This window comes from Catharus ustulatus, chromosome 8, assembly GCF_009819885.2.
Source record: "Catharus ustulatus isolate bCatUst1 chromosome 8, bCatUst1.pri.v2, whole genome shotgun sequence".
NCBI lineage: Eukaryota > Metazoa > Chordata > Aves > Passeriformes > Turdidae > Catharus > Catharus ustulatus.
Window position 1 is genome coordinate 31,062,306 of NC_046228.1, and position 24,729 is coordinate 31,087,034.

A 24,729-nucleotide genomic window follows, 5' to 3' on the forward strand; every position below is an offset into this window, starting at 1 on the left:
CCTGACTTTGGATTGCAAAGCTCAGATAATTCATCTTCCTGGATTTTTTCGTCATCTTGCTTATATGTGCAGTTACTGTATTTAGATGCAGCCTGCTGGGCACTGAGGGTTAGATGAGAGTTTTGTAACTTAACCCAGCTAAGGCTGGGATATTCTTTTCCCCTCTTCAACATAAATAAGCATTTTGTGACATTATCAGAGACTTTATTGGTATAAACAATCCCTCTCCCTGCCTTTCTCCCATCCAGCTGAAGAACTTCACTTCTTACAAATGCATCTACCACTTATCTCCTCTAATCTATTTGTTTTATACTCCAATATGAACAAGCTTTGGATTTGTTTGGGGATATCCCAATTAACTATGGGAGCAAGTCTTTGTTTTCCCATTGGTGAGCCATTCAAAAGGTGTTATTAAAACCACCAAGAGTCACAGGTGAAATGTTTGCCTGCTAATATTAATGATAATTGTAATAGTCCAGGGATCTACTTTAGGGAGAGTATTTCAGGCTCTGGAGAGGTGCTGGTTGCTGAGCTCTTGCTGGCCCTGCTGTAGAAGGAGGTTTTTTTCTCTGATTCCATGAGTTTGTTGGCTTTTTGTGTTCAAAATACAAAGTACAAAATGTACAAAACTAAATAAAATTTTCCTCCTGTCCTTATGTTTTCTACACATGTTACTCAGACTGTGCATTTTACTTTCCAATCTCTCAATCAGAAACACAAAAAATATTTAATTTTATGCCAGAAAAACTTTCTTTTCTGTAAGTATTTCTCTTTTCTTGCAGACCTGGGCCTGGACCAATTCATAGTGAAACGCTACGATGGGAAGGTGAGCACATTAGCCTATTACAAATATTTTATTTAATGGCTTTTTTGACCTAGAATCCTTCAGTTATTACCTATGTGAGGGTGTAAGTTAAATGAAGTGTGTCAAGTGTTCTCTTCTGAGCATTTTGTTTTTCAGTAGCATTGCAGTGCTTTTTCTGTAATGACAGAAAGGATTGTTTCTATAAAGGGACCTTATTTTAATGTTTACAGGCAAAATATTACCACTTCCTATATTCTGATGAGCTGAGAAATCATGGGTTGTAATCACATTTCTCTGCTGCTTCTTTCTGACTGTGTGAGAGCCTGACAAGTTAAACCATTTCAGGGGAAACTCACTGGACTTTCCCCTTCCAGTCCTATCTGCAGATTCCTAAAGGAAGGAGATGCTCTTGTGGTTTTTTTCCTCTGTCTCACCCACGTATTTCCCCTCTGTCAAACAGCATTTCTCTGTTCCCCTTTTGAGCCCCAGGTTCTTCCTGCAGCACTGCACAACTGTTCTGGGTGTTTGTGCTGTCCTGAGAGGTGTTGGTAAAATCCTAAGCAAATTCTGATCTAGTTCCTTCTCCCTGTGAAAGTGAAGCCATGTAGAATCCCACTTTTTGTTATGGATCTCACAGACCTAATTATCCCCACTGGGGTGGTAAAGGCAGCTCTGCCCCAGGACTGGCAGCTCAGATGGACCCCTTGATGCAGATAACTGCAGGTTAGTTAATTTTCCATAATATCACTGGTGGCAGACAATGGTCCTCCAGCTTTGGGCAGTGCTTTCACCTGCACCATCTGAAAATAAAGCTTTGAAAGGGACATCAGCAGCTCACCCCCTATTGCTGCAGGGTGCACCTGACACAGAGTGTCAGGCATTTCCAGAAAGCCTCAACATGGGGGAAAAAAAAGTAATTTAAAGCTTTATATAAACACAGTGTGGGGTGAACATGTGCAATTCCCTGGTTTGTGTTTAGCAAGAACAGGTAACAACAAGATGATCAAATACCTGGGGTCCCTGTCATGAGCACTGGACGGGTGTGCTGGTTACCCAGGCAGCAGAGCAGGGCTTTGCTGCAAAAGAGGCAACAGGGAGGTGGATTTTGGCAGTTAGTTTTGATACATAAAGCTCCAAAGCGTGTCGTGAACACCTGTTTTCTTTTCCTGCCTGCCACAAACGTGATGTCTGCTTTTTGTGATTTAAAAAAAACAACCCAAGCAAAGGAAGGACGTATATTCTTTGCAAAATACCCAGTGTTTCTCCCTTTGGTTTCATGACAGTCTGTTTTGCATTCACTCACTTTTCATCATTCTGTCTTGTCAAGCTATCACCCTCCTCCCTTAGGCTTTACATAAACAAGATTTGTTTGTAGGGAAGAAGTGCTGAATCCCACACTATTTTTGCTAATCGCTCTTCTGTTCCCGAGCGCTCTGCAGGCGATTCCCAGCACACTGGATAAAAGATCCAAAGGCAAATCCTTTGAACTCAACTTTCTGTTCCTTTGCCCCTCAACACCGAGGGCTCTGACCTGTAGTAGACTGAAATAGCTTTTTATATAACTTACAGATGTTACTGCTGCACTTGGATGTCTCTGTGCTGTGGTTTGATTGCCTGAAAGTGAGGCAGCAGATTTAGGGGACTGCAATGGACTTTGCTTTATTATTATCTTCTCCTGGGAGCTGGTTTTTCCACAGCCTAATAACACCCTAGAAGTTCTCTGAAAATGAAGAAATGAGGTTCTTGTTTGCTTGGCTGTCTGCTTAAAGACACCTTGGGACTGGCTATATCTGACTGTGGCTATTAGGGCAGTGGTAATGTCCAGGTGAGAGGATAATTTGAGGAGAGGATAAAATGAGCTGGCCTTGACTCTCCCTTGGTAATGAAGGAAACTGACAGTAGATTGATCTGACAGCAACTTGTTCTCATTTTGTTGCTTGCTTTGGGCTCCAGTTTAAAAAAATAATACTGCTTTTACTCAGCCAAGCACAACTGAGGTGCTGCAGAGCTGACCTCACACTTTCACTGTGCATAGTGATAAAACCCTTTTGCATCTCTTCCTCTGTGCCTGCTTCCAACCACATTCCTCTTGGATTGTCAAAGCAACCTCTACCTGGAGGGGGTTTGCCTTTGTGTGCTGAAGGAGCTGCTGAGCTCAGGCAGAAGGGTGAGAGGGTCATCAGTGTTCCCCTAAGCATCCTCATGGATGTTACATGGAGGTAATGGGAATTGTGGTACTCAAAAATAGCCCTGGTCCCTGGAAAGTTGTTCTCCTTTTTTTAAGGAGTTTGTGAACAATCAGACATAAGCAAACTGTGCTTCTCAAAAGCACTGACAATCCACAGGCCAGGTCCTGTCTGAAGAGTGGGAAAGAGGATTTTAGGTAGCATGCAAGCAGTAGTCTAGAAGGAGATTCAGTTAAAAGGTCTGGGCGGTTAGTTGCATTTTAATTACATATTCCAGAACAGTGTTTGTAGCAATTGTGTGAATTTTGAGCATGTGTGTTTGAGATCTAGATGCTGCAGTATAAGTGACATGATGTATGAGCTGCTCCTTTCACAGAACCCCATTTTATTGAGACAAAACTGCCATCAGAACAATGACTTGGCCATTCTGGGGTGATCAGGACTGATCTTGCCAGAGGATTTTGGGGAGTGATGTGCCTCTGTATTGTGCCTTTGTTGGGTTTCCAAGCCAGCTTGCTGTGCAAGTGACTGAATGCCAGCATGAAAAGATAATATCCACCTTTTTCCCTTCTTCCTGCCCCTCCTTCTTCCTACTGATAATTTATAGTTACTGGAGAGGGAGGTAGATGTTACTGCCTTATTAATGGCAACAGTGCTCCTGTAATTTGAGTCTAAATGCTTTTTCTTCACTCATGCAAGACCAAAAACCCTGGAGACACTCAGCTAGCACAAACCTTAGGTCAGATGTGTGTGCCAGCACAGGCTCGTGTGTACAGGGAAGCAACCTGTGGCTCCATTTTTGTCTAAGAGTGGTGGTTTCTTCCCTAGGGAAGCAAGCTCAGCAAAGTGGGGGAAGAGAGGCATTGATTACTATTCATTCAAAGTGGAAGAAAGATATTAATCAGCTTGCAGACATTTCATATGAGCCTGAGCAAAAGGCTGATGTGAGAACAGTCTCAGGGTGCTGTGGTGTGCAGGTGCCCAGACCATGACTGTCTGTCTGCTGTGCTTCCACTGGCTCTTCACTCTTGCATTTGGCAGTGGGAAAGCAAATGCATTTTAACCCATCTGAAGGAGAAATAACTCATGTTTTTGTGATGAATATGTTCTCACTAAGTAGTAGAGATTTCTTAGCACGTCTAACCTGGCATAAGCTTCATTAATATTATGTAAGTTGCCGTGCAGATTTTGTTTAAAATTTTCTTTTTTTGGCTTATGCATTAATGATTGACAAACTTCATCTCTCAAAGAAACAATGCTGTAGGTGTTACTGCTCTGCATTGTGAGCTGCATATCCACCCTGTCACCACCCTGGTGAGCCAGCACAAGAGATCCCAGGTGTCCCCCAGCTGAGCTTCCAGTGGTGCATCCTGGTGGAAAGGTGAAGGTGAGCTGGAGTGCTTTTAAGAAACACTTAGGCTCTGTGTTTTTTAAATAGGCTCTGGCCTATTTAGGAAATAAAAGCCCCACTCTAGATGGCTTATTAGTTTAATTAGGATACACTTGACTTCTCTTTTTCCTCCTGTGGGGAAAATTCCTTGCTACTGCTTGATAAGAGCAAGAGCCTTCGAGCTACCAGCAACAGCTTCCCCTCCTGCAGTAGGTAATTAGAGAGGCTTTCAGTGCCCTATAATTAAATTTATGACTTAAGTATTTCCTGCCAGCATTTATGTTTACTTCTCTAGATGTTTGGGGATGCCATAAAGTAATGCCAAGCAAGGTGAAGGACAAGGAAAAGACTTCAAATGGTGCCTCTAAGGGCCGGTAAAACATCTCTGGAATTCCCTTCCACTGGATAATGCAGGTCATATCATGGGCCAATGCAATGAGTATCTTCAGCTGCCCTGACCTGAAGGTGTGTGTCCATTAAAGAACACTTGCTGGGGGTCACTCAGGAAGCAGATTTCTTTCCAGATGATTTAAAGAGCATCTCGGGAGCAGAGGAGCTTGAAAAAAGTACTCGGGAAGGGTCCCCAAGGAGAAGACTGGAGGTGGATTGAAGGATCTTGCTCACAGGTTTGAAAAAGTGGGAAGGAAAGGAGTCTTGATTTATTAGCTGAAATTTCTGTGATCCTTTGCTCTGTGAATGGGCTTTACCTGGAGCATGATGCTCCCACCAGAGTGTGATAAAAACTGCCATAGACCCAAACTTGCAGCAAATGAGACAAGCCTAAAGTCCTGCTGTCATTCAGGAGCCAGACACTGGGTCAGACTCTGAGCTGCCTGGAGGTTTAAATGTCTAAATGTTGCCAGTATCACAATTCAGTAGTGCAGGTGCACTTGGAGGACACTTGGTGTGTTCGCCAGGTTAAATGCAGTGAAAACAGGTGAGGAGTTCTCTAAATGCAACTGTGTGAGGTCTTGCCAGCATCTGTTGTGACAGTTTGAAATGAATGTGTCCCCAGCTAGAGCTGGTGAGGCTGGGTTATGGCTTGCTTGGAGACATCTTGAAGTGTTTGGCCATTCTGGTCCATAATCCATGGCAAATATCACTGTCCAACTTCAGATTTCCTGCTTTTAAATTCCTTCACCCTCTGATCTCAGCTCAGGTAGTATTTACATAATAACCAGGAGGCAACTTCTTACATGGATAATAACCTTATACTGATACCCATGAACAGTCCTCTGCCATCCCTAAAAGTGTTGTAAGGAAGTGCTGAGGCAAAATCCTTGCCTGTGGCTTTGTGGAAGCAAGCAGAGGTGCAGTTTATTGCAGATAACCAGCAAAGCTGAGCTGAGAAGGTTTTTATCTTCTTGGCTTTCTTTGCTGACACTCTGTCCACGTTGGTTGTTTCGTTTGTTGGCTTCCCCCTCCCAGCCAAACTTGACCCTCCTGTTTGCTTCAGTTAGTTCTGATGTTTCCCTGTTTGCTGGGATCTGTGTGGACACTGAACTGTGCAAATTCTTTTCTTGGTTTGTTTTTAATAAAACTGGATTTCATCAAAGAAAATTCTTAATTGCTTCTAACACAGTGCACAAACATCCCTCTGGGCACCTGGGCTGCTTTAGGTACAGAACAAATGTCTTCCTTTCCTACCTCCTCCACCAAACCTTTGTGGTGTATTTTTGGCTTTGACAAAGCTCTACTTGCTCTTACTTTTTGTATCCCTAATTCTGCTGCTTATCTCCACAGGGTTCCTACTAAAACCCCCTGGTTGTTCTTTGTCCTCTTTTGTTCTGGTTTCCAGGTTCCCGACGGGTGTTTCTTCCAGCTGCTAATATCTCTGACACTTGTTCTTTATTCTAATTCTGGTTTGTGGGTTTTTTGGTGTAACCAAGCATTCCCTCATTTTGTTCCCTTTTCTAACCCTCTCCTCTCCCACCAGGATTTCTGGCAGGTACAAAGCAGACAGCATGTGCTTTGATTAGTTTGTGCTTCAGACCTCATAATATGCACTTTTCATGTGAAAGGGACAGTGTACGCTCACCTCTTCTCCCTGCTCCTCTGATAAATACTCCTGAGTGCTCTCCTTGATCCTCAGCCTGGAGGATTTATTTCAGAACACCTAAGTTTGGCTTGTGGAAGGAACAGTCCCCAGGGTAGCCATTAATACCTGGCTCTATTAACAGGAACTGCTTTGAGCAAAGCTCAGATGTGCATCTCCCTACCCTCCTGGTTTCACAGTGTCCTCTGAGGCTTCTGTCTTATCTTGCAGTTTGATGAGACTGTGATAGAGCTGGCTCTGCTGGGAAATAGTGTTTTCTCCTTGAGGCCTCAAAGTTAGTTTGATTCCCTGGCCAAATGCTTTGGGAAATGTAATCTATTTGAAGGTGTGTAGATTTGGGAAAGGTTTCATTTGCAAACTTGAGTTTTTCAAGTTATAGAATTATGTAGAGTGAACTGTATTAAAGAATATGTTAGGAAGAAGATATTTAGTTGTTGTAGTTGTCTTAAAATGTTTTGTCAGAAAAAGAACTGGAAAGCAAAGGGGAGTTCATTCAATATTAGTAAGTAAAGAGGAAAATATCTCTAAGCACTTTGAGCTTGCCCTGTAGCTTTGTGACCTTAATGAAATCCACAGGGAAAGTTGGGGAAAAATAAACAACTTAGTAATAAGCCCTCAGTGGGTGTATGCAGTCTTTTAATCAAAAATGGATTCTGGGGTATTTCTGGATTTAATTTCTTTGATAGTTTTCTTCATGTTAGCTTAATGCTTAATACTTGAGGGAGACAAAATGAAGCTCTGAAAACTCTGTCCTTGGGTGACATGGTGTTGGTAGGGAGAAAGGGTATGGATAGAGGGAGAGGGAATGTTTTAGGAGATGCTTGAACTCACTTGGCTACCAAAGGAAGTGAAATCGAGATGGGAGAACCAGGTGAAGAGAGAAAAAAAAAGGACTGAGAGAGGGAAAGAGAACTGGCAAGATTTTGGTGGGTGAGTACCAAGTGTGCAGCCCCAACCTCATCAACTGAGCCGATGTTTAATAATCACTTTTATAGAGAATTAGTATTTTCTTCCTCATGTCCTTTCACACTGGGATTTCTGCCTGAGAGAAGGAGCAGAGTATATGAACGAGTTCATCTTGCTAATGCAGGCTGAGATGAGGGAGAGCAGCATCCCAATTTCCATCAGAGCCCTAAACAGCCCTTAAAATTCAGAGGTGGCAAAACTCAGCTCATTTTAGAAGCTTGATGTGGGCCGTCAAGCACCCTAATCAATCCTCCCCATTAAATTTCGATGCAAAATGCCCCAGTGGTCGTGCAGCTTGTGATTTCATTACCCTGCAGAGGGCTGAGGGGAGCACAAGTGTAGACTGTCCCTTTTCCAAGGCATTTCCTATTTGCTTTTCCTGCAGGGGTTTCTCCCTTGCATGAGTGGCTCCGCTGCCTGCCGAGGGTCGGGAAAGTCTGTGTGGTTCATTTTCTGGGTTGTACAGAATGCTGGCCTTGCATTTCAGGTGCCCTTTGTTTGAAAGGTGGTTGGAATATTTACAGCCTTGCTGGAAGGGAGGGAATGCAGATTTCTCTTTCCAGTCACAGGAGTCCACCTGCAGTGATAATTGCTGCCCTGGTTTTCAATCTCTGGATGTGCTCAAATTTTGAGGGAGAGAATGTGCAGGACATCCTCACCCATGTCCAACTCTGTATTTTTCTGCTTCTTTGTAGATATTCAGATAAAATAACCCCCCAAATCAAAAGTTTTTAAAACCTCTTTATTAAAATATACTCTTGAAAGGTATTATCTGCCAGTTATGCAGTATTATCTTCCAATAATAAATTTTAAATATTTTCTCAGGTCAGCACTCAAACCTGTTTGTGTTTGCCTGTGTTAGTGTGCAGACTTCATAGTGAATTATCATTCCTAGTGGCTCCAGATAATGTGAGCTTTCCCATTGCTAAAAGAAGTTTATGAGCTTCAAAAGGTCCTTGTGCTGTTTCCATCACAGCCTCAAATGCTTTTTTCTTATTTCATGATCTAGAAAAAGTGGTATAAAAAAGCAGACAGTGCATTTAAAATTACTTACTTTGCATCCACATTATAGAACTGGCTTTAAAAACTCTTAGTTCCCTCAATTTTCCCCCAAGTCCCTTTTTTGTCTGTGTTTCATAGTGCAGAGGGATCTCCCCCATCTCTTTTTCCCTAAAGGACTTTGGAACATTTGGGCTGAAAGGCTCAGTTTTAAAATCTGATCCTGAAAGCCTTTTTATGTCTTTATTCAGTTTTCTTAAAGTGAGGGGCCTGAAATATCTAGATACATGGCTTTGACCCTTTAAAGTTTAAATCTGAAAGAAAAAAAGAGAAAAATTTAAAATCCTCCTGTTTTTCAGTTCAGTGTTTTGATACAGAGTTGAAAATATTCCTATTTTTAATTACCACAGCAAGCTGGTTTGCACTGGAATTTATTAAGAGTTTTCCCTTGTCTGTTACCAAGTCTCTTAGTACATATTTCCCTGGATTTTCAACAGGGATTTTCCTGCTTGGGAAAAGCTGCAATAATCCACACCTGTCCTGCTTTTCCTACATGCCTGCAAGAAATAAATAAATAGATGTCTTATTTTGATGTTTTCCATAACTGAAGGTGGTCAACTGGGACTGAAAGAGAATTGCTTTGCATCCAGGTGACTTCACTCTGCACTCATGGGTTTGTATTTGCTCACACAATATTGGTCACCTGGAAGTGTTCACGTTCCAAAGGAGCAAAGCAAGTACAATGATGTTTGTCAATAAAAGGTGGTTTATTCTTCATCTAGAATCCCTTGCTAATTTACAAAATTCCTTCCTGGTTCTGGAGAAATATCCCTTGTCTCTCATGGATATTTATTTTATTGTGGTTTTGGAAGTTGTAAGTGGTCACATAAGTTGATAAATTCCTGAAGCTTTGTTTCATGGAAGTGCAAACATGGTGCTGAAACATAAGTTACAGGAGAAAATGTGCCCAAAGAGTCCTTTCCTTCTCCACATGGAAACCCAGACTGGCAGCTCTGAGAATAATGTGTTCTTCCCAAATTAAATGCTGTGGTTTCTGGAATGCCAGGTGAAGTGGAGCTGCCAGGATTTAGGTGATCAGCATGTAGACCTGCATTAGGAATGGGAGCACCAGCACCACGTGTCCATCTCTGCCTCTGTAGAGAAGGCATCCCTCCATTTGCAAAAATACACCATTATTTTTCAGATTGGCATAATTCAACATTGCCACGTTTCACTCCTCACTCAACCTTGGGAAAACAATTTTAAAATCCAAAATAAAGGTAATATTTGGCAAGGAACACAAAGATTCCGTGGGGTTTTTCCACCCATCCTTTGTTACTTGGAAGCTGTACCATGTCCTTAAGGGAGGCCCCAGCAGCAGATTAGTTTTGGGGTGGAATATGTGAAGTTTGTGATGTGTCTTTGGGTGCTTTGCAGCCAGCCTGTACATAAGACCTCTGGGGAATTGCCTGCATGCAGCACACGACTTTTTCCTCTAGCACGTGAGTTTGGGGAAGCTTGGTCACTGCATTGATCTGTTAAACCACATCTTGGTGCTGATTGAGTTGGGAAGGACAAGTCAAGCTCTGTATCTTGAATTTGAGTTAATTTTTTGACCTGTCAGTGTCTGGAGCTGTAAGAGAATCTGCCTGTACACCTGTTACAAGTCTTGTTCCACTGAGACTGGACTGGTGGCTTCTCACTGAACTTACACAGCCTTGCTTGTGCCAAAAGCAGTGGGATATTTGGATTTATTTTTATTTTTACATGTTATTATGGATGTCTGCTCGTCTGTGTGCTTGTTAACTATGTATCTACTGCTTGATTAAAAAATACCTCATAGTTGTAAAGTGTTCCCCATGGCTTGCTCACAAGTGAATGCTCAGGTTTAAATGGTTTTTTTTGGGGGGTGCTGAATGATCTTAACCAGTTACTGTGGTTTTGGGAGTGGATTTAACATGGAAAAAATGTTAAGTGGAAGACATTTGACTGTTAAAACCAAGCACTTTGAGGATTACCTTGTGTTCAGATACAAAAGGGTGTGGATCATTTGTGGAGTGCCTTGTCTCTAAATGAAGGTGGAGGTTTGGAAAGGGATTTTTCCCTGGGTGTTTTGATACCATGCTTTACCTTTGTGTTGAATGGAAGTGTGCTGGAAGGAAGGTGGGATGTGGGAAAGGATGGTTTGAGGTGTTAGTGAGGACTGACTTTGGGTCAATCACCTTGAACTTTGAGGGATGACAGCAGCCCACGCTGTGCTTTGTGAAGTAGGTGGATTGATTTCTTTTATATTATTTTTCCTGGAGGTTATAGATCATTCCTTGCAATAATGTTTCATGGTGGGGAACAGCTCCTGGGAAAAGGATGCTTCGAGCCTTTCCCATAGTGGGTGAGCTTCCCACAAAGTTCATGGAAAGCAATCAAACACACTGCTTCTCACTGAGACAGGGGAAAATGATTGGGAAATTTTTAAAGCTTCTGTTCTACTGCTGGGAACCTGAAAATCTGATTGATCAGGGCAGTTGTTATTTCCTCTTAAAATCAGTGGGAGAAATTACTTTTTCCACCACTGACAGGCAACCGAGCTCTGTAGTTACAGCTTGTGTTCCCTGGGTTAATGACAAGTAGATGCTGGTTTTAATATAAATAAATATTTTTTTTTATTGTATTTACTCAAAGTGAGGTGCAAATGGATAAATGCTTCTCCCTCCCCTCTGTCTTTGTATTTCAGAGACCAACTAACTTAATATCCTTTTTTATTGTTAGTTTCCTCTGATGAGGAATATTTTGAGCTGTTTGATGCTGACTATGAATTTTAAGTGCAGAAAAGAAATCCATAAAAATTAATAAACCACCTTCTGGAACTTTTTCACAGGATTCTTTGAGCAAGATGCTAATAGGTAGTTTTTGATCAATGCTGCCCTGGAGAGGCAATAAATCACAAGAGCAGGTGAGATGCTGCTGGCAACACCTCCAGCAACAGTCCCAGGAAGCTGCTTTATCTCTAAATCCTGCCTCTGGTTCTAAGAAAAACCAGATGTTTGTTCTTCACATTAGCATCAATGTAATCTTTACTATGGATCCATCTGCACAGGAATGGAAGCAAAACCATTTTTTGAGGAAATTATATTTCAACCTGGTACCCCATAAGCATAAATGGCTGTTATCTTGCATCAAATGAAGACCATTAGCATGTTGTCTGCTGGTAGTGACTCACCTCTTTTTAAATTCCTGGTGCTCTTCAGGTGGTAAAGGCAGAGTTACTGGGAACAATTTTATGTGATCAGTAGAGCTGAACTATTTTTCCCTGGAAACTGTGGGTTTTTAGTGATCTATATGATTATTTTTGTCTCTTTTCTTGTGGTTTCCAAGCCAGATACAGGTTAAATTTTCATCTAAATTATTAGCTGAGCTCATCCCCTCTCTTCAATCACATACAATGGTGAGTTCCTGCTCCAAAAATAAAAAAGAAAGAAAAAAACCCAAAAAACCTGAGGTGGATGAGAGCCATTAGCTGCAGACTGGAGAAGCTATGAGCTAACACTTGCTGGGATATCTCCATAGGCTTCCAGTCCCAGCAACCACCTGGTTGCTCCAAACTTTCCTTGCTCTTGGCAAGCCTAACCGTTTCAACTTGATGTAATGTTTTGCCTGCTTGTTTTATTGTTGGTTAACCAGTTTTCTTTCCTTTATCTTGTATATGATGGGATCTCCGCTAGACAGAGGTAACGGTGGGGGACAGTTGTGTAGCTGGACCCTCGTGTGGTGGTGTTTGTCGGTGGTTTTTCCTAAAACCATTCCTAAATCCAGCCTTGCTCTCACCGTGCCTGCGTGTGCTTGCATGGCCTGGTTTCCATGGAATAACCTCACCCACCCCTACTCTCCTTTGTATTAATTGAATTCTCCTCCGTGTGTGCCTCCTCCTACTGTGTCCTTAAAGTGGGTCACCAGTGTGGATTCCCTAACAGTTCTATGGATCCTTTTCAGCCTTTGGGGGTTCTGCGGATCAAAGGGACTCGAATTTTTAGCTTAGTCAGATATTGTGAGCTGATAAATGGAAAAGAACTGGAGCAAGAGGGGGATGGAGTTTGATTTCAGGCCCGGTCCTCCCTGTGATCTTACACACACACAGGTTTGGATAACTTTGATCAGATTTTTCATTCATGTCAAATAGTCCTTTATTGGCTCCTTTCTACAACACAGTCTGACTAAAAAGCTGTCAGTGAAATACAACAATTTCCTCTTTGAATCCTGTATTGAAGTCTGAGTTTTTTACCATTAATCTCAAAGATTTTAAGCAAAATGGCCATAGTTTTATGTGTGTTTCAGCTGGGCTGAACTAACAAACGAATCCCATGCAATTCTTCATCTCTCATTGGAGATGGGGAAGCACTGATCTTTGCAGAACTGTTCTGAACAGATCCAAAGGCTGGAGAAGGTCCACTGGATATGGATGGAGATTGTAGGGGTGTGTGTGTCCATGGAATGGCTTGTTGGTGCTGAGGATACAAGTCAAGCCTTCCATTTCTCTGTTTAATCTGGTGCTTTGTGTCCTCTCTTTGGGGTGTGGCTTGGGTGGATGAGCAGAAGCTGTCCCAGGAGAGGGAGAAGTTTGCCGACGAGGACAGCATTTTCTACGCACTCGGAGAATGCGGGCTCATCTCTTTTTCCGACTACATCTTCCTCACCACAGTCCTTTCCAGTAAGTACAGCAGGGATTTCCCCTGCAATTTTAACTTTTCAGGGTTCACAAGCAATAGCTTGTTGACATACATTTCCCTAAAAGGCCTTCTTGATTGCCTGCAATCCGAGCTGAGCAATTGCTGTTGCTTCATGTGGTTTACCCTGAGCTTCCAGTGCTTCGGGAAGACGGGCAGATCGATGACTTCTGAAGATTTATTTCTCATTTTGAAATGTGACAAATTTTTTTTAATGAGTCACTTGACCTGCTGTTCAGAACTGTAAATGGAGACAGACGTGTTCTTGAGCTGTGTTCATGTGATATTCTTGGATTTGGTTGAACACAGATCTCCAGCTTTTCACTGGTTCTATGCCTCTTGAAACTCCCTTTTCCAGCTGTATTTTCACTTGGGTGAGCTCGGGTTTGTGAGTGATGTAATCCAATGAGGAGAGAAGTTAAGCTGTTTACATTTCAGCAAGTATCATTAGATACCTCCTGTCTTTTCACCCTGCTGCACTTGACTTGCATTTGTGATATTTCCATGATCTGCTAATCTGTTCCAGCAAAGTTGTCTGCACTCTGAGTGCCAGCACTGAGAAGTTTGCTTTGCTGGCAAGAGCCAGTGAAACTGAAGCCTTTGGTAATGTCAAATGGCATTTCTAGACTTTCTTCACGTGGAAGTCAAGCTCAAAGCCTCATTTGCAGACTGCTCTGACTGCTTGGAAGGTGCTGTCTCATAAACAGGAAAGTCAATGGCAGTTTCTCAGCCCCATTAGAAAATGTGGGATGAGGGAGAGTAAACCACTGTCCAAATGAACTTGAGACATTTTATTTTCAGATTTAAAAAGAGAAAACTTGGCCATCTAATCTTGTAGGTATCTATTCCATGCTGACCTGATTTGTGGAAGTTATAAAACTGGATGTTTCCCAGTTACCTGCAAAGCCCACTGCTGCCTGCCCAGTGCTGTTCAGTTTTCCATCAGTTTTCCGCTGATGTTTTGTCACAGCAACAGGTGCTTTATTCTCCCCCCATGTTCTTGCATGTTGTAACAGGAGACATGAGAGGCAGCTCTTTATTTACTGAGGATCTATTCCTGGGAAGCAGCAATGCTCAAGGTCTTGTTTGTTGTCAAATGGACGTGGCGGGGGCAAACTTGTGTGTGACCTTCATGTTGTGAAAACAAACAGTGAGATAAAGCTGGTTCAGGCCAGGAAATTTGTTTTATGACTTTAATCTGCTTTTTTTTATTTGTCTGAGTCTCAGAACTGGCTCTTAGGACCTTTGCTGTTCCTTTCTTACATTCATTTGGGCAGTGCCAAAATGATTTCAGTTATTCACTTGTGTAATGAGGGCTTTTCATCTGAACCTCCACAGATGACAATGAACTCTCAAACCTCTGGTATCACGTTACTGAATGTGGTTTGGAAAACACTCTTGCCCTTGTTTTTATGGTTGTGCTGGTGGCGAGCAACCCCCTAATCAAGTACACAGGGCACAAAATTAATTTCATGTGCTTCCACAGGCAGCAGTAAGAGAAATTGCTCTTGCTTTGCTTTAACTTATTTGTTGTGAGAATAAAAGAAAAGGACCACCTTGTTTTGGAGGCTGTAAGAAGAGGAGAGGTTTTTTTTGCTCTTGTTCATGGGCTTTTGAGTGTGTCCATAATTACAGGGGAGTTAGATTAATGAGGAGAGAGAACTGGCTTTGAGAAGCCATGTGAAGTGTGGGCAAGGCAGAAGTTTTCAGAAGGGAAAATTAATCAAAAAAAAAAGGAGGAAAAAAAAATTCCAGGGCTTTGAGGCTGACTTTTAGACATTTGGGGAGTTTGCTAAATGATTGCTGAAGATAGAGGAATCCTGGAGCTCCTGTTAAACAGTGATTTCCCCAGAGGAAGAGTTTAGGTTTCATTTTTAAAGCATTTGCTTTTGTGAAATAAGCTCCCAACCAAACCTTGCCCTGTGGCTAAATAGAAAACTCACTGTTGCACCCCAATGGTTTACTCTCTGCCTAGTGAACATTGCCTTGCAGGAATCCAGTAGTTCCTGATTGGGTTCTTTTCCTTAGGAGATAAATAAAATAGAATGAGGAAAGTAAATCTTAGATGTGACAGTTCAATATTGGTTTTCTCAGTGTTGTTTAAATAACCCAAACATTAAGGAAGTATCTGGACAAGGTGGAGCTGTAGATAACATCAAATGGATAAAACCAAATAAATATTGGGAAAGGAAGGTGGCATATTGAGCATTAAGCAGGATAATCCAAAGGGAGAGTGGGAGATTGGGTCTGGGGGTGGGAGGCAGGAGGGAGAGTGATGGGGAGAGATCCATCATGGTCTGGTTTGGCTCCCTGGACTCCAAACTGATCAGTGAGAGCCTTGAGAAGCAAGGAGCCCCCATGGCCCTGTGTCCTTGTGCTCAGCCGGGCGTTGGGAGTGCTTCCCCAAACTCTTGTTTCAGTTCTCTTTGCAGCTTGACCTGAAGCTCCCTCCAGCTGAGTTCTGTGAAATGGGGAGTGAGAGGAGGAGAGGGCTGGGGACTCCATTTCAGGTTGCTCTCAGGCAGCTGTTTGCACGTTGCTCAGAAAATGAGTCTGTCACCATATCTTATTTACGAGCCATTTCTTGCTCCAGCACTGTCTGTTCGTGGTTCTGTGAAAATTTATTTTTAAAACAACTAATAAAATAGCTTTCAGCTGCTTCAGAAAGTCAGCCTTCTGTTAAAGGCAATGAGAGCTCAGGGGCCTTGAGGAAACTCCACGGTTTCTGTTGCTTCAGCTGCTCCTCATGTTTTGGGGCAGAGGTAGAAAGATGAGCAAACAGTGATGGAATTTCCCCTGGATCCTTCGAATGTCATAGGAAAACAAAGACATGGCTTCCCTGACCAAAGAGGATTTTGCATCAGGACTTGCAAAACAAATGAAGGAAGGAGAAAAAGAGCTTTTCCACCACCAGTGACTGCAGTCTGCCAGCAAATGGGGTCCATTGTCAGGGCACACTAATTCTGCCTTCATTACCAGGTACTGAAGAGAGCTGGGTATTAAAAGAATAAATTGGTGTTGTTCCCACAGTTGGACTGTTGCTGTGTCTGGATTTAATCCTCCTGGCAGGAGGGTTAAATAACGTTGGCTGAAGCCAAATAATTAGCTTTTAACCAGGGCTCTCATAGCAAGCCTGCAGATCCTTCTGCTATCAGAGCAGGAAACTCTCACTTAAGATAGATTCATTTCTGTTATTTTTTATTCCAAACCATCTAACTCTGGAAATTATGTTCTGGCCAGATACTGAGCTCTGTGCACGTCCCTGGGATGGAAGGACCACACTGGGATCTGCAGGGTTCCTTTGGACTCTGACTGTTCTGAATAAATTATTCCTGGAAAATCTTCAGCCCCATCCCTGCCATGAGTGAAATCTTCACCAGTGGTGGTTTAATCTTAACTGCTGTGCCCTGTGTTGTGGGGCTCATTTCCACAAGAAAAGGCTGCCTTGAGTTTATGGGACTATTTTTGTTTGTAGTCCTGTTCATGTTAATTTTATCTTCAGTCTTTTAAGACCCTCCATGGGTCCATCTCACTTCCACTATTTGGAGCAGGGATGTCTTCCTACCTTTTTCTGCCAGCCCAGCCACTGTTGTGTGGCATTTCTGGGATGTATCTGAGCAGCATCTTCCAAGGAATATCCCAGCTTCCAAACACAAGCCTGGTTGCTTCCTGGCAGAGGAAGAGTTCTCTGGCTTGGCATCCCACTTGTGCCATGCTCAAGGATAGAAATGGGAATGATTTTTCACAATTGGCAGTTTGGGATGTTCCCAAGTGATTTGAAAACTCAGATTAGGGCATGGGAGGTTCTGTCAGCCTGCATCCTTCACCTGGTCTTCCTCTGTTCATCTCTTCATCCCTTGGATTGGTGTGGTGTGATGGGATGAGGGATTCAGGGATTGGGCAGCACAGCTTCTCTGGGCATCCTGTGCCAGGGCTCACCACCCTCACAGGGAAGAATTCCTCCCCAGTATCCCAAGATTGCGCACTTGCATTATTTCAGAGTTCTGATCCTTCTTTGTGAGAAGAAATAACTCATTTTTCCTCTAGAATTGACGATGTTGTGGCTCAGTGTCTGTGCTGTGGGCTCAGTTTTTTAGCTGCCTGTTACTTACATTTCTGAGTTTATTAACATTTAAAAAAACCCAACTTGGTATGATTTGGATTCATTTTCTAAAATGGTGGAATAATTTGAAAGGAAAATATCTGCCTCATGAAGTTTAATGGTTTTATTTCCCTATATTTAATGCAGCTGGGGCTCAGCCATCTGTATTCTATGGATAACTGTCTGTGCTTCAGGACTGTGTTAATTTGGTATTGATTCATTTTCAGGATATTGTGGCCTTTGCACATCTATTTTTCTTAATTTTGGGATAAATGGAAAAGAGGCAACCATAGGATATTTAACTCCCAATGCCTGATTTTTCCCAACTGAGTTCTTGATCTTTCTTCTCACACTGGAGTTGCTTGGGGAGTTATTAAACCTTGGGAGTCATTAGCTGCTTTGTGTATAAATTCCCACCAAAAGACAAGATATTCCAGTGTTTTGAAAGGAGTAGCCTTTGAAAACCAGACCAAAAAATCACCCTGCTTTGGCAAAGAAATTCCCAGCTCCATGAGAAGGGAGCAATGGGTATTCTCCAAAAGTGTTTTAATATTTTTGTTTTCCTAAAATGCAGTTCCTCTGCTGGAGGTCAGAGGGAAAGATACTCTGAGAGGTGTCTCCAAGTGTGGAATGCTGAGTTTTTGGGAAAGAGAAGATCCCAAATGAGCGCAAAACCAAGGAAATGTGGCCTTTCTCATCAGCAGGCTTTTAATGTGTTTCAGAGTGCTTTGCTTGTGCTGAGAGTACAGGGCCGTAAAGAGCAATTGAGTGCTGCAAATTGGTCCATTGAATAATTGAAAATAGTTTAAAATGGCATAATTGGCTTAAAGATGTCTAATAAACCCATCTCATCCCTCTGAGCTTCCCAGGGGCTTTACCCTGATGGATCCCAGTGGCTTCTTTCCATGGTCAGTGCTGCTGTTTATTATTTGTTTGCTGGTGGAGGACACTCCTCTCTCTAACATTCCTATATTTGGCTTCTGCTTTACTTGCTCTCTTTCTGTCCCCAAATATTTGATTGGAACAAATGAATCAAGAGAAATGTTAATTTGCCTTTTGCACTAAATCCTGGGTTAGTTGAAAAAGCAACTTGGCATGGAGAGCTGGTGGAATTATGGATCTAAAGGATAATTTCAACCAGATCTTTTCATTTATCTCCAAGCTAGGAATTCACTGCTAGTGGTGTGGGCTTCAGTACCACATTTTCACTCATGTTGACCTAATGGATGGGATTGGAAATACGTGATTTCTGAGGTACCTTCCAACCCAAACCATTCCATGCTTCCATGCTAACAATTTGGAGGATCCTCCTGAACATCTGAAGACAGAAATAAAGCTAAAAGGGAAACTGCAGTTGGCCTGACCAGCTTCTGCCTCGTTGCCCAAGGGAAATCAGTCACAATGAAACAATCTCAATTTTTAATAATGTCAAAAAGGAGGACGAGGAGACAGCTCACACTATCAGAGAGAACTGGGAATGCAGCAGAGCTCTTGGGGAAAATCCAGAGGTGGTTTTCCCTTATCAAGACAGGCATCATGCCATATGAAAACCAAACAATCCTTTAAATGGCTTTGGAAACCACTGCAGGAGGAATATTGGGTTTGTTTGGAGGCACCTTAATTAAGGAGGCAGTGAGGAAATTTAGAAATCCTGTAGGTGATAATGGTAAAATTGGAGGGCAAAATAAAAGAGTGGGAAAGGCTACATTTAGCTGGGAAATCTGGTGTCTGCTGCTTTTATGGTCTGTAAATTTGAGGGATGTAAGTGCAGGAAGAGGAAGGGAAATGGAGGCTGTGCAGGCTGAGGTAATGGGCAAGGCAAGCACGGTGGGACTGGCCCCTGTCAGGGCAGCTCTTCACACATAAATCCTGCTCAGAAGCATCACAGCCAAGGGGAGAGGCAGGAATCATCTCACCCAGGCCCCATAAATCCAGTCTTGGACATCAAGGATGTACATGTCTAATGAACATTCCTTCCTGAGCACGAGTGGGATGAGCTAATTGTCTTGGGTGCCCTCTGGTTTCCCTGGCTCAGGGTCATGTTGTTTGGATTGAAGTGTCATTACAGGTAATTGGAGCTGGATGTGTAGATCAAAGGGAGAAACCAGCCATGCCATTTATTAGCTGAAGGAATGAAGTAATTGAATTTGCCAATTTAAAGCTACCCTTCCCTGTCTGTAGAAAATACTGACCCTGCAGATTTTTCATGCTGAACTGCTCATTTAAATTTTGGAGGTGGTGTTCTCCTCTGGGGCTTGGATACACTGCTCATGGAAATGTGTGTTTAGAGATGGAAAAGGAGAGAAATGGCCCTTGTGAGGGACAAGTGAGTATTTTACTCTGTTCACCACATGTCTGCATAAAATGAGATGTGGTATTATATATTTCCTTTAAAAATGAGGGGAAACCCCAACCTGTGACAGTTTTCCCAAGGAGTAACAAATTTCCCAATCTTTAAATAAACATCATTATACCCTCAGTAGAGAAAATGGGGGAAGAAATATGTGTTGATTGCTTTTTTTTCTAGAACCTGGTAACTAGATAAAAATTTTGTCTATTCCTCTTCATCCTTATAGAGGAAACACCATTTCCATAGTGCCAGATTTTAGGGCTAATAAGAAGAAATTGCCTCCAGGCTTTCATGCAGTACTTACAATTAAAGTGAATAAAATTGCAAGGGGGTAGTTGGAAGCTCGTTGCTCTTCAAGAAAATGGAGAATTAATTACTGGAGACGCTTGATGGATACAGAGGAGGCTTAATCCCTGAAATTTGATGTATCATTGGAGAGATTATGAAGGTGGTGCTGGGGACTGGCTGTCCCCAGGTCAATTAACACTGAGTTAACAAGGGACAGGGAGTGAAGGTCTCCCCCTGGCAGCAGGCAGGAGGGAGGAGCTGTGTGGAGGCACAGCAGGGATGTGGGTGGAAAGGGGGGTGACCCACCACGTGCTGCTGGTCACAGGGGACACTTGCTCCCACACGTGGTGTCTGGAATGCCAAACCCGAGGAATTGGCAGGGGGAAATTGGAAATGCAGGGATGATAAGAGCAGGACCACGTGTGCTGTGTATATCAAGCAGGTAGTGACAGGCTGTCCCTGCCATCAGCCCCAGCGCCCTTATTCATCTATTTTGGGCACCAAGTGTTTGGGAAGAGGGGTCTCATTAACCAGTCTGCTGAATCTTTTCCTGATCAAGCACTAATTGTTATTACAGCAAGGGAAAAACACAATGTAAAAGTTTTGAGCTGTAACTAACATCCAAAATCCAGTTCAGTTAATTCTAGATTCATTTCCTTTTGTCTGAGTGATTCCTCTTTATCTCTCCCTTCCTCATTTGGGAAGTTCCTTCCCACAGAAGTGTGGATGCAAAAACTCATTACTCTTTGAGAATCCAAGCAAAATATCAAAAGTTGATTGTACAGGGGAGGTTAAAGAGGGATGAACCTCACCAGTGATCTGCATTCAATTTGGGTGGGAAATGGAAAATGGAGCTACATTTTAACTGATCATTTAAGGTGACAGCCTTAGCATTAGTTGCAGCCTAGAGGATTCCCTAGAAATCCCAGCAAACACCACAAATCCTGTAGGAGGTGTGTATTTGAAAGTAGCAGAGCATGATAAATCCTCATATATTAACTTAATTTGGGAAAAAATTGTGATGCTGTGTTGTAGCTTCAAACAGTGATGGGTTGCAGAGCCTAAAATGGAAATCTGCTGAAATTCTGTGGTGGGATGCAGGGAAAAGAGCGGGGTTGGCTGGATTTTCTAGGGATGCTTTTGCAGTTCTGACTAAATAAACCGTGACAGCTCAGAGTAAATGCAATGAAAAATAAGGTACGGCGGCGTCTCAGCTCGTGAACTCCAGCCCACGCCTCATCTCAGTGTCATGACTGGGCTGAGACAGGGTGGTCATGATTTGTTTAAATTTCTGCAGCGAGGCAAGAGCTGAGAACTGCCTGGATTCCAAGTCTGCTGCTCACCCATGGGAAGCACAGAGAGTGCAGTGCCTGAGGAACATCCTTTGGCCAAACTGGTGTTGGACTGCATGGAACAGGCTGGAGCTCTTGCTGCAGCATCATTTTCTGTTCATTGTCATAGAAATATCAGATGGCATCTTGCTTTCCAGCTTTTTCCACCTGTAAATAGAATAAATGTTCCAGAAATATCTCCTCCTCACAAGTCCTTGTCAAGACCTTTGGTAAAAGGAACACCATGAAGCTCATAGCTAGAGGTTCCCAAGAGCCGCATTTCCTTAGTAAAATTGAAAGAATTAGGCAAAATTGCTTTTGGATAAAGTTATTCAGAACTTCTGTCCTTACTTTTTTTTAATTGAGCTTTTGTATCTTTGTTAACTGGCTTTTGTGTTTTGTTGGGTTTTTCATCTAGCTCCCCAGAGGAATTTTGAAATTGCCTTTAAGATGTTTGATCTGAACGGTGACGGCGAGGTGGACATGGAAGAGTTTGAGCAGGCAAGTTGAACAATCAGTGCTGTGGTATCTTAGCCATAAACACAGCATTCCTCTGTGATGTTACTGCCTTTTATATTTGTGCTTAGTGCTGGTTTGCACCTTTTCCTTCTGTGCTCTGCCATGTTGCTCCAGTGCCTGCTGTTTGTTTCTTTAAACTGGATATTTCAAGAGAAAAATTTTCATTCAAACAACAGTACAAACTCAGGTTTCCTGTGACTTTGTCACCAAGGCCAGGCTGGACTTTGGGGCTTGGAGCAACCTGGTCTAGTGGAAGGTATCCTGTGGTAGGGGTGGAACTAGATGAGCTTTAAGGTCCCTTCCAACCCAAACCATTTTATGATTCTGTAACATTTCCTTACAAAAAGTCACCTCCAAGGTATACCACCAACTTCTTTTCACTCTTGTGATAAAGTTGAATTTTGATCCTACTGCCTTCACAGCTTCTAGTGCATTCCTTAATTTTGTCTTCAGAGAATAACCAAGGTAAGTCTGCCTCAGAGGAAAATTTATCCACTTATTCCAGTGTAATCCAAAAACATGTTATTGAGAGCTTATTTTCATTAGTCCTCTACTTCTTACAAGGCTTCATCAACAGGGACTTTGCTGCAGGATTTTTAATGAGTTTAGCCTTTGTCTGATACTGGTGAACTCTTCCTGTGAGCTGTGATTTATGGTTGTGTCCAAGTGAGAATAGATTGAAGGCTTGAGCTGTCTGTGGGGAAAAGATTTGAGTGTGATTTTTCTTGCCTATTTCTAACCTTAAGATATTGGGAACTTACAAACACCCTGAAATCACATCCTGAATCACCTGTGTGTGCTGTTCATAAAAGGAAATTTAAAAGCATTTACAAAGTGCTGCCCAAGAATAAAGCAGCCCTGGAGAACCCAGGGACAGGTTCTTACTCATCAGTTGGCTCCATGAGTAATTAACTGCAGAGGAGTCTCTACAAGGTCGTGCTTGGGGCACTTGCTATAAATGGGAAGAACAAGTGGCAAAGGAGGTCTGTTGAAATACTCTCCCTTTCTAATCTTTTGCTGTCATCCTCCTTAAATTATGACCTGTGTGTATGATGTCATCATCACGAGCTTGCTTCAGAGCCATGGCATAAGTCTGGGTAAGTGCAGGATTTTAATGCACACTTTGGATTATGAGGAGACTGGACTGTGTTTATCTGCAGTCTGATATCACTTCACTTGACAGCCTGAAATGTACACCTGGGGTTTTGTTCATGTTCCTTCCTTTCCCCAAGTAAAAATCATTGTTCTTCCTTCTGTCTGCATAGTGCCTGCAGATAGCACTCCACTGCAGCTAGGTGATCATATTGAACAGTCCAAGTGTGATTTATGGCAGTTGTAAAGTTCTAGAATGAAATCAATTATGGAGATAGATGAATTTAAGAGAAGCAGAGAACGATTAACCTCCTACTAAACTGGCAATGATGCCAAGGTGCTAACACAGGTGTCATGTTTGGCTTTTTTATTAGAGCCATGTAAAGTGAGAAAGGAACATTTCTACAGGATGAATGTTTCCTAATCACTGTGAAGGTGAGGGTACAAAATTGAATTAAATTATTTCAATCATTCAGTAGGCCAGGGGAAGTTATACATGCATTAAGTCACTTAAAAGTCCTTAGGAAGGAGAAGATATTTTTGTTAAGCTGGTTACATGTGTCACTGCCTGTATAGAAAGGAATAAAGTTCCTGATTAGCATCAGAGTATTTGGGTGAAGGCTGATCCTCCAGAGCCTGAGAGTCAGAGGATGAAGGAGCTGTTTTGGAAAGTGGGAAGATATCTCTGAAGATACTGATTTGTTGCAAGAACAAACACAGCTCCACTGGGAGGCACATATATCTCATTATGCAAACATACAACATTACAAACAATTGTTTATGTGATAAATCCTCTTTCACTTCTTATGGAAATGCTTTGAGAAGAGCATGAAGGATGGCAAGATTTGCAGCTCCATCCTGTCACTCTAACCTGGCAGGAGCAGCTGGAACTGGCCCTCTCAGGGGATTATGCAGCAGTTTAAAAGAGCATATCATTTTGGGGAGAATGGGTGGAAAAAGCGGGGTAAGAAAAGGACCATCAGGGAAGCATCATTCCATCCCTGCTGTCTCTGAGCACGTGGGGAATGAGCTTCCTACTCCTCCCTCACACTTTGTCTTTGGAGGCAGCCAGCAGCAGGTCCCTTTTCCCACTGGTGTTTGAAAGCCTCATCAGGAAAAAAAATTACTGCAGTAATTTAGCTAATATGTGACTAAGTTGGAGGCTTTAACTACGTAACAAAAAATCATTTAATTTCTTCAGGCTTGCTGAAGAGTTTCAGGGTTTTTTATCCACTTGAGGCACGTGGTTAGTGCTTAGTCCTGAATAATTTGGTGCCTACATCAGTATTGCCTTCAATTCTTCATCCTTTGGCATGTAAATTGTTAGCTTACTTCCCTATTTTTAAAGAAAAGCTGCTGAAAAGTAGAAAACTTGCAAGTGATTTCTCTTAGAGTCTTTAACTAATTTAATTGATTTTTTTCCCCCTCATCTGGTACAAAAGATGAAACATCACAAACACTTAGGCTGAAATATGACTGAAAAAATGGCAGAGAATCTCAGAGCTCCACATCCTTGCACAATTGATGAGCTGTGGGTGAGGGCAGCTCCTTGCAGTGGTGCCTGCCTTTCTGGGCATTGAAAGGATTACCCAAAACAGGAACTGGTTAAATCACTTTGGCTCCAGTGCCCACAGGTGGATTTTCAACCTGACACTTGTTACAGATGGGAGAGGAAAAGGGAGCCATAGGATTCCATAGAAATAACAGCCAGGAGTGGCTGCTCTGTGGAGCAGTCTGCAGTGTGGTAAACACTCATGTAGAAACAGGGACAGTTTTCCAAGCTGGCCATAAATTGTCTTGCTTCAGACAGTTTATAAATATTTGTCTCCAAAATGTGCTGCATGCAGAGCTGACAGTTAACAGTGGAGCACAAAGCAAACTAAGGAGTTGCTATTTACAGTGCAAAAATCAGAGAACTCCTGAAAGG

General features: G+C 42.5%; 1 protein-coding gene across 12 annotated transcripts in view; it reads left to right on the forward strand.

The window, feature by feature from the left end:
- Positions 1–24,729, forward strand: part of MICU1 (mitochondrial calcium uptake 1) — a 90,514-nt gene that overhangs the window by 33,721 nt on the left and 32,064 nt on the right. For 9 of the 12 annotated variants that reach the window (XM_033065919.2, XM_033065918.2, XM_042779517.1 and 6 more), the window contains 5 exons: positions 783–826; positions 6,318–6,329; positions 12,122–12,127; positions 12,990–13,104; positions 21,610–21,692. In XM_033065919.2, coding sequence (XP_032921810.1) covers positions 783–826; positions 6,318–6,329; positions 12,122–12,127; positions 12,990–13,104; positions 21,610–21,692 — 260 coding nt within the window. The remainder of the gene's footprint in view (positions 1–782; positions 827–6,317; positions 6,330–12,121; positions 12,128–12,989; positions 13,105–21,609; positions 21,693–24,729) is intronic. The other 3 variants (XM_033065910.2, XM_033065912.2, XM_033065913.2) reach the window with 3 other exon arrangements.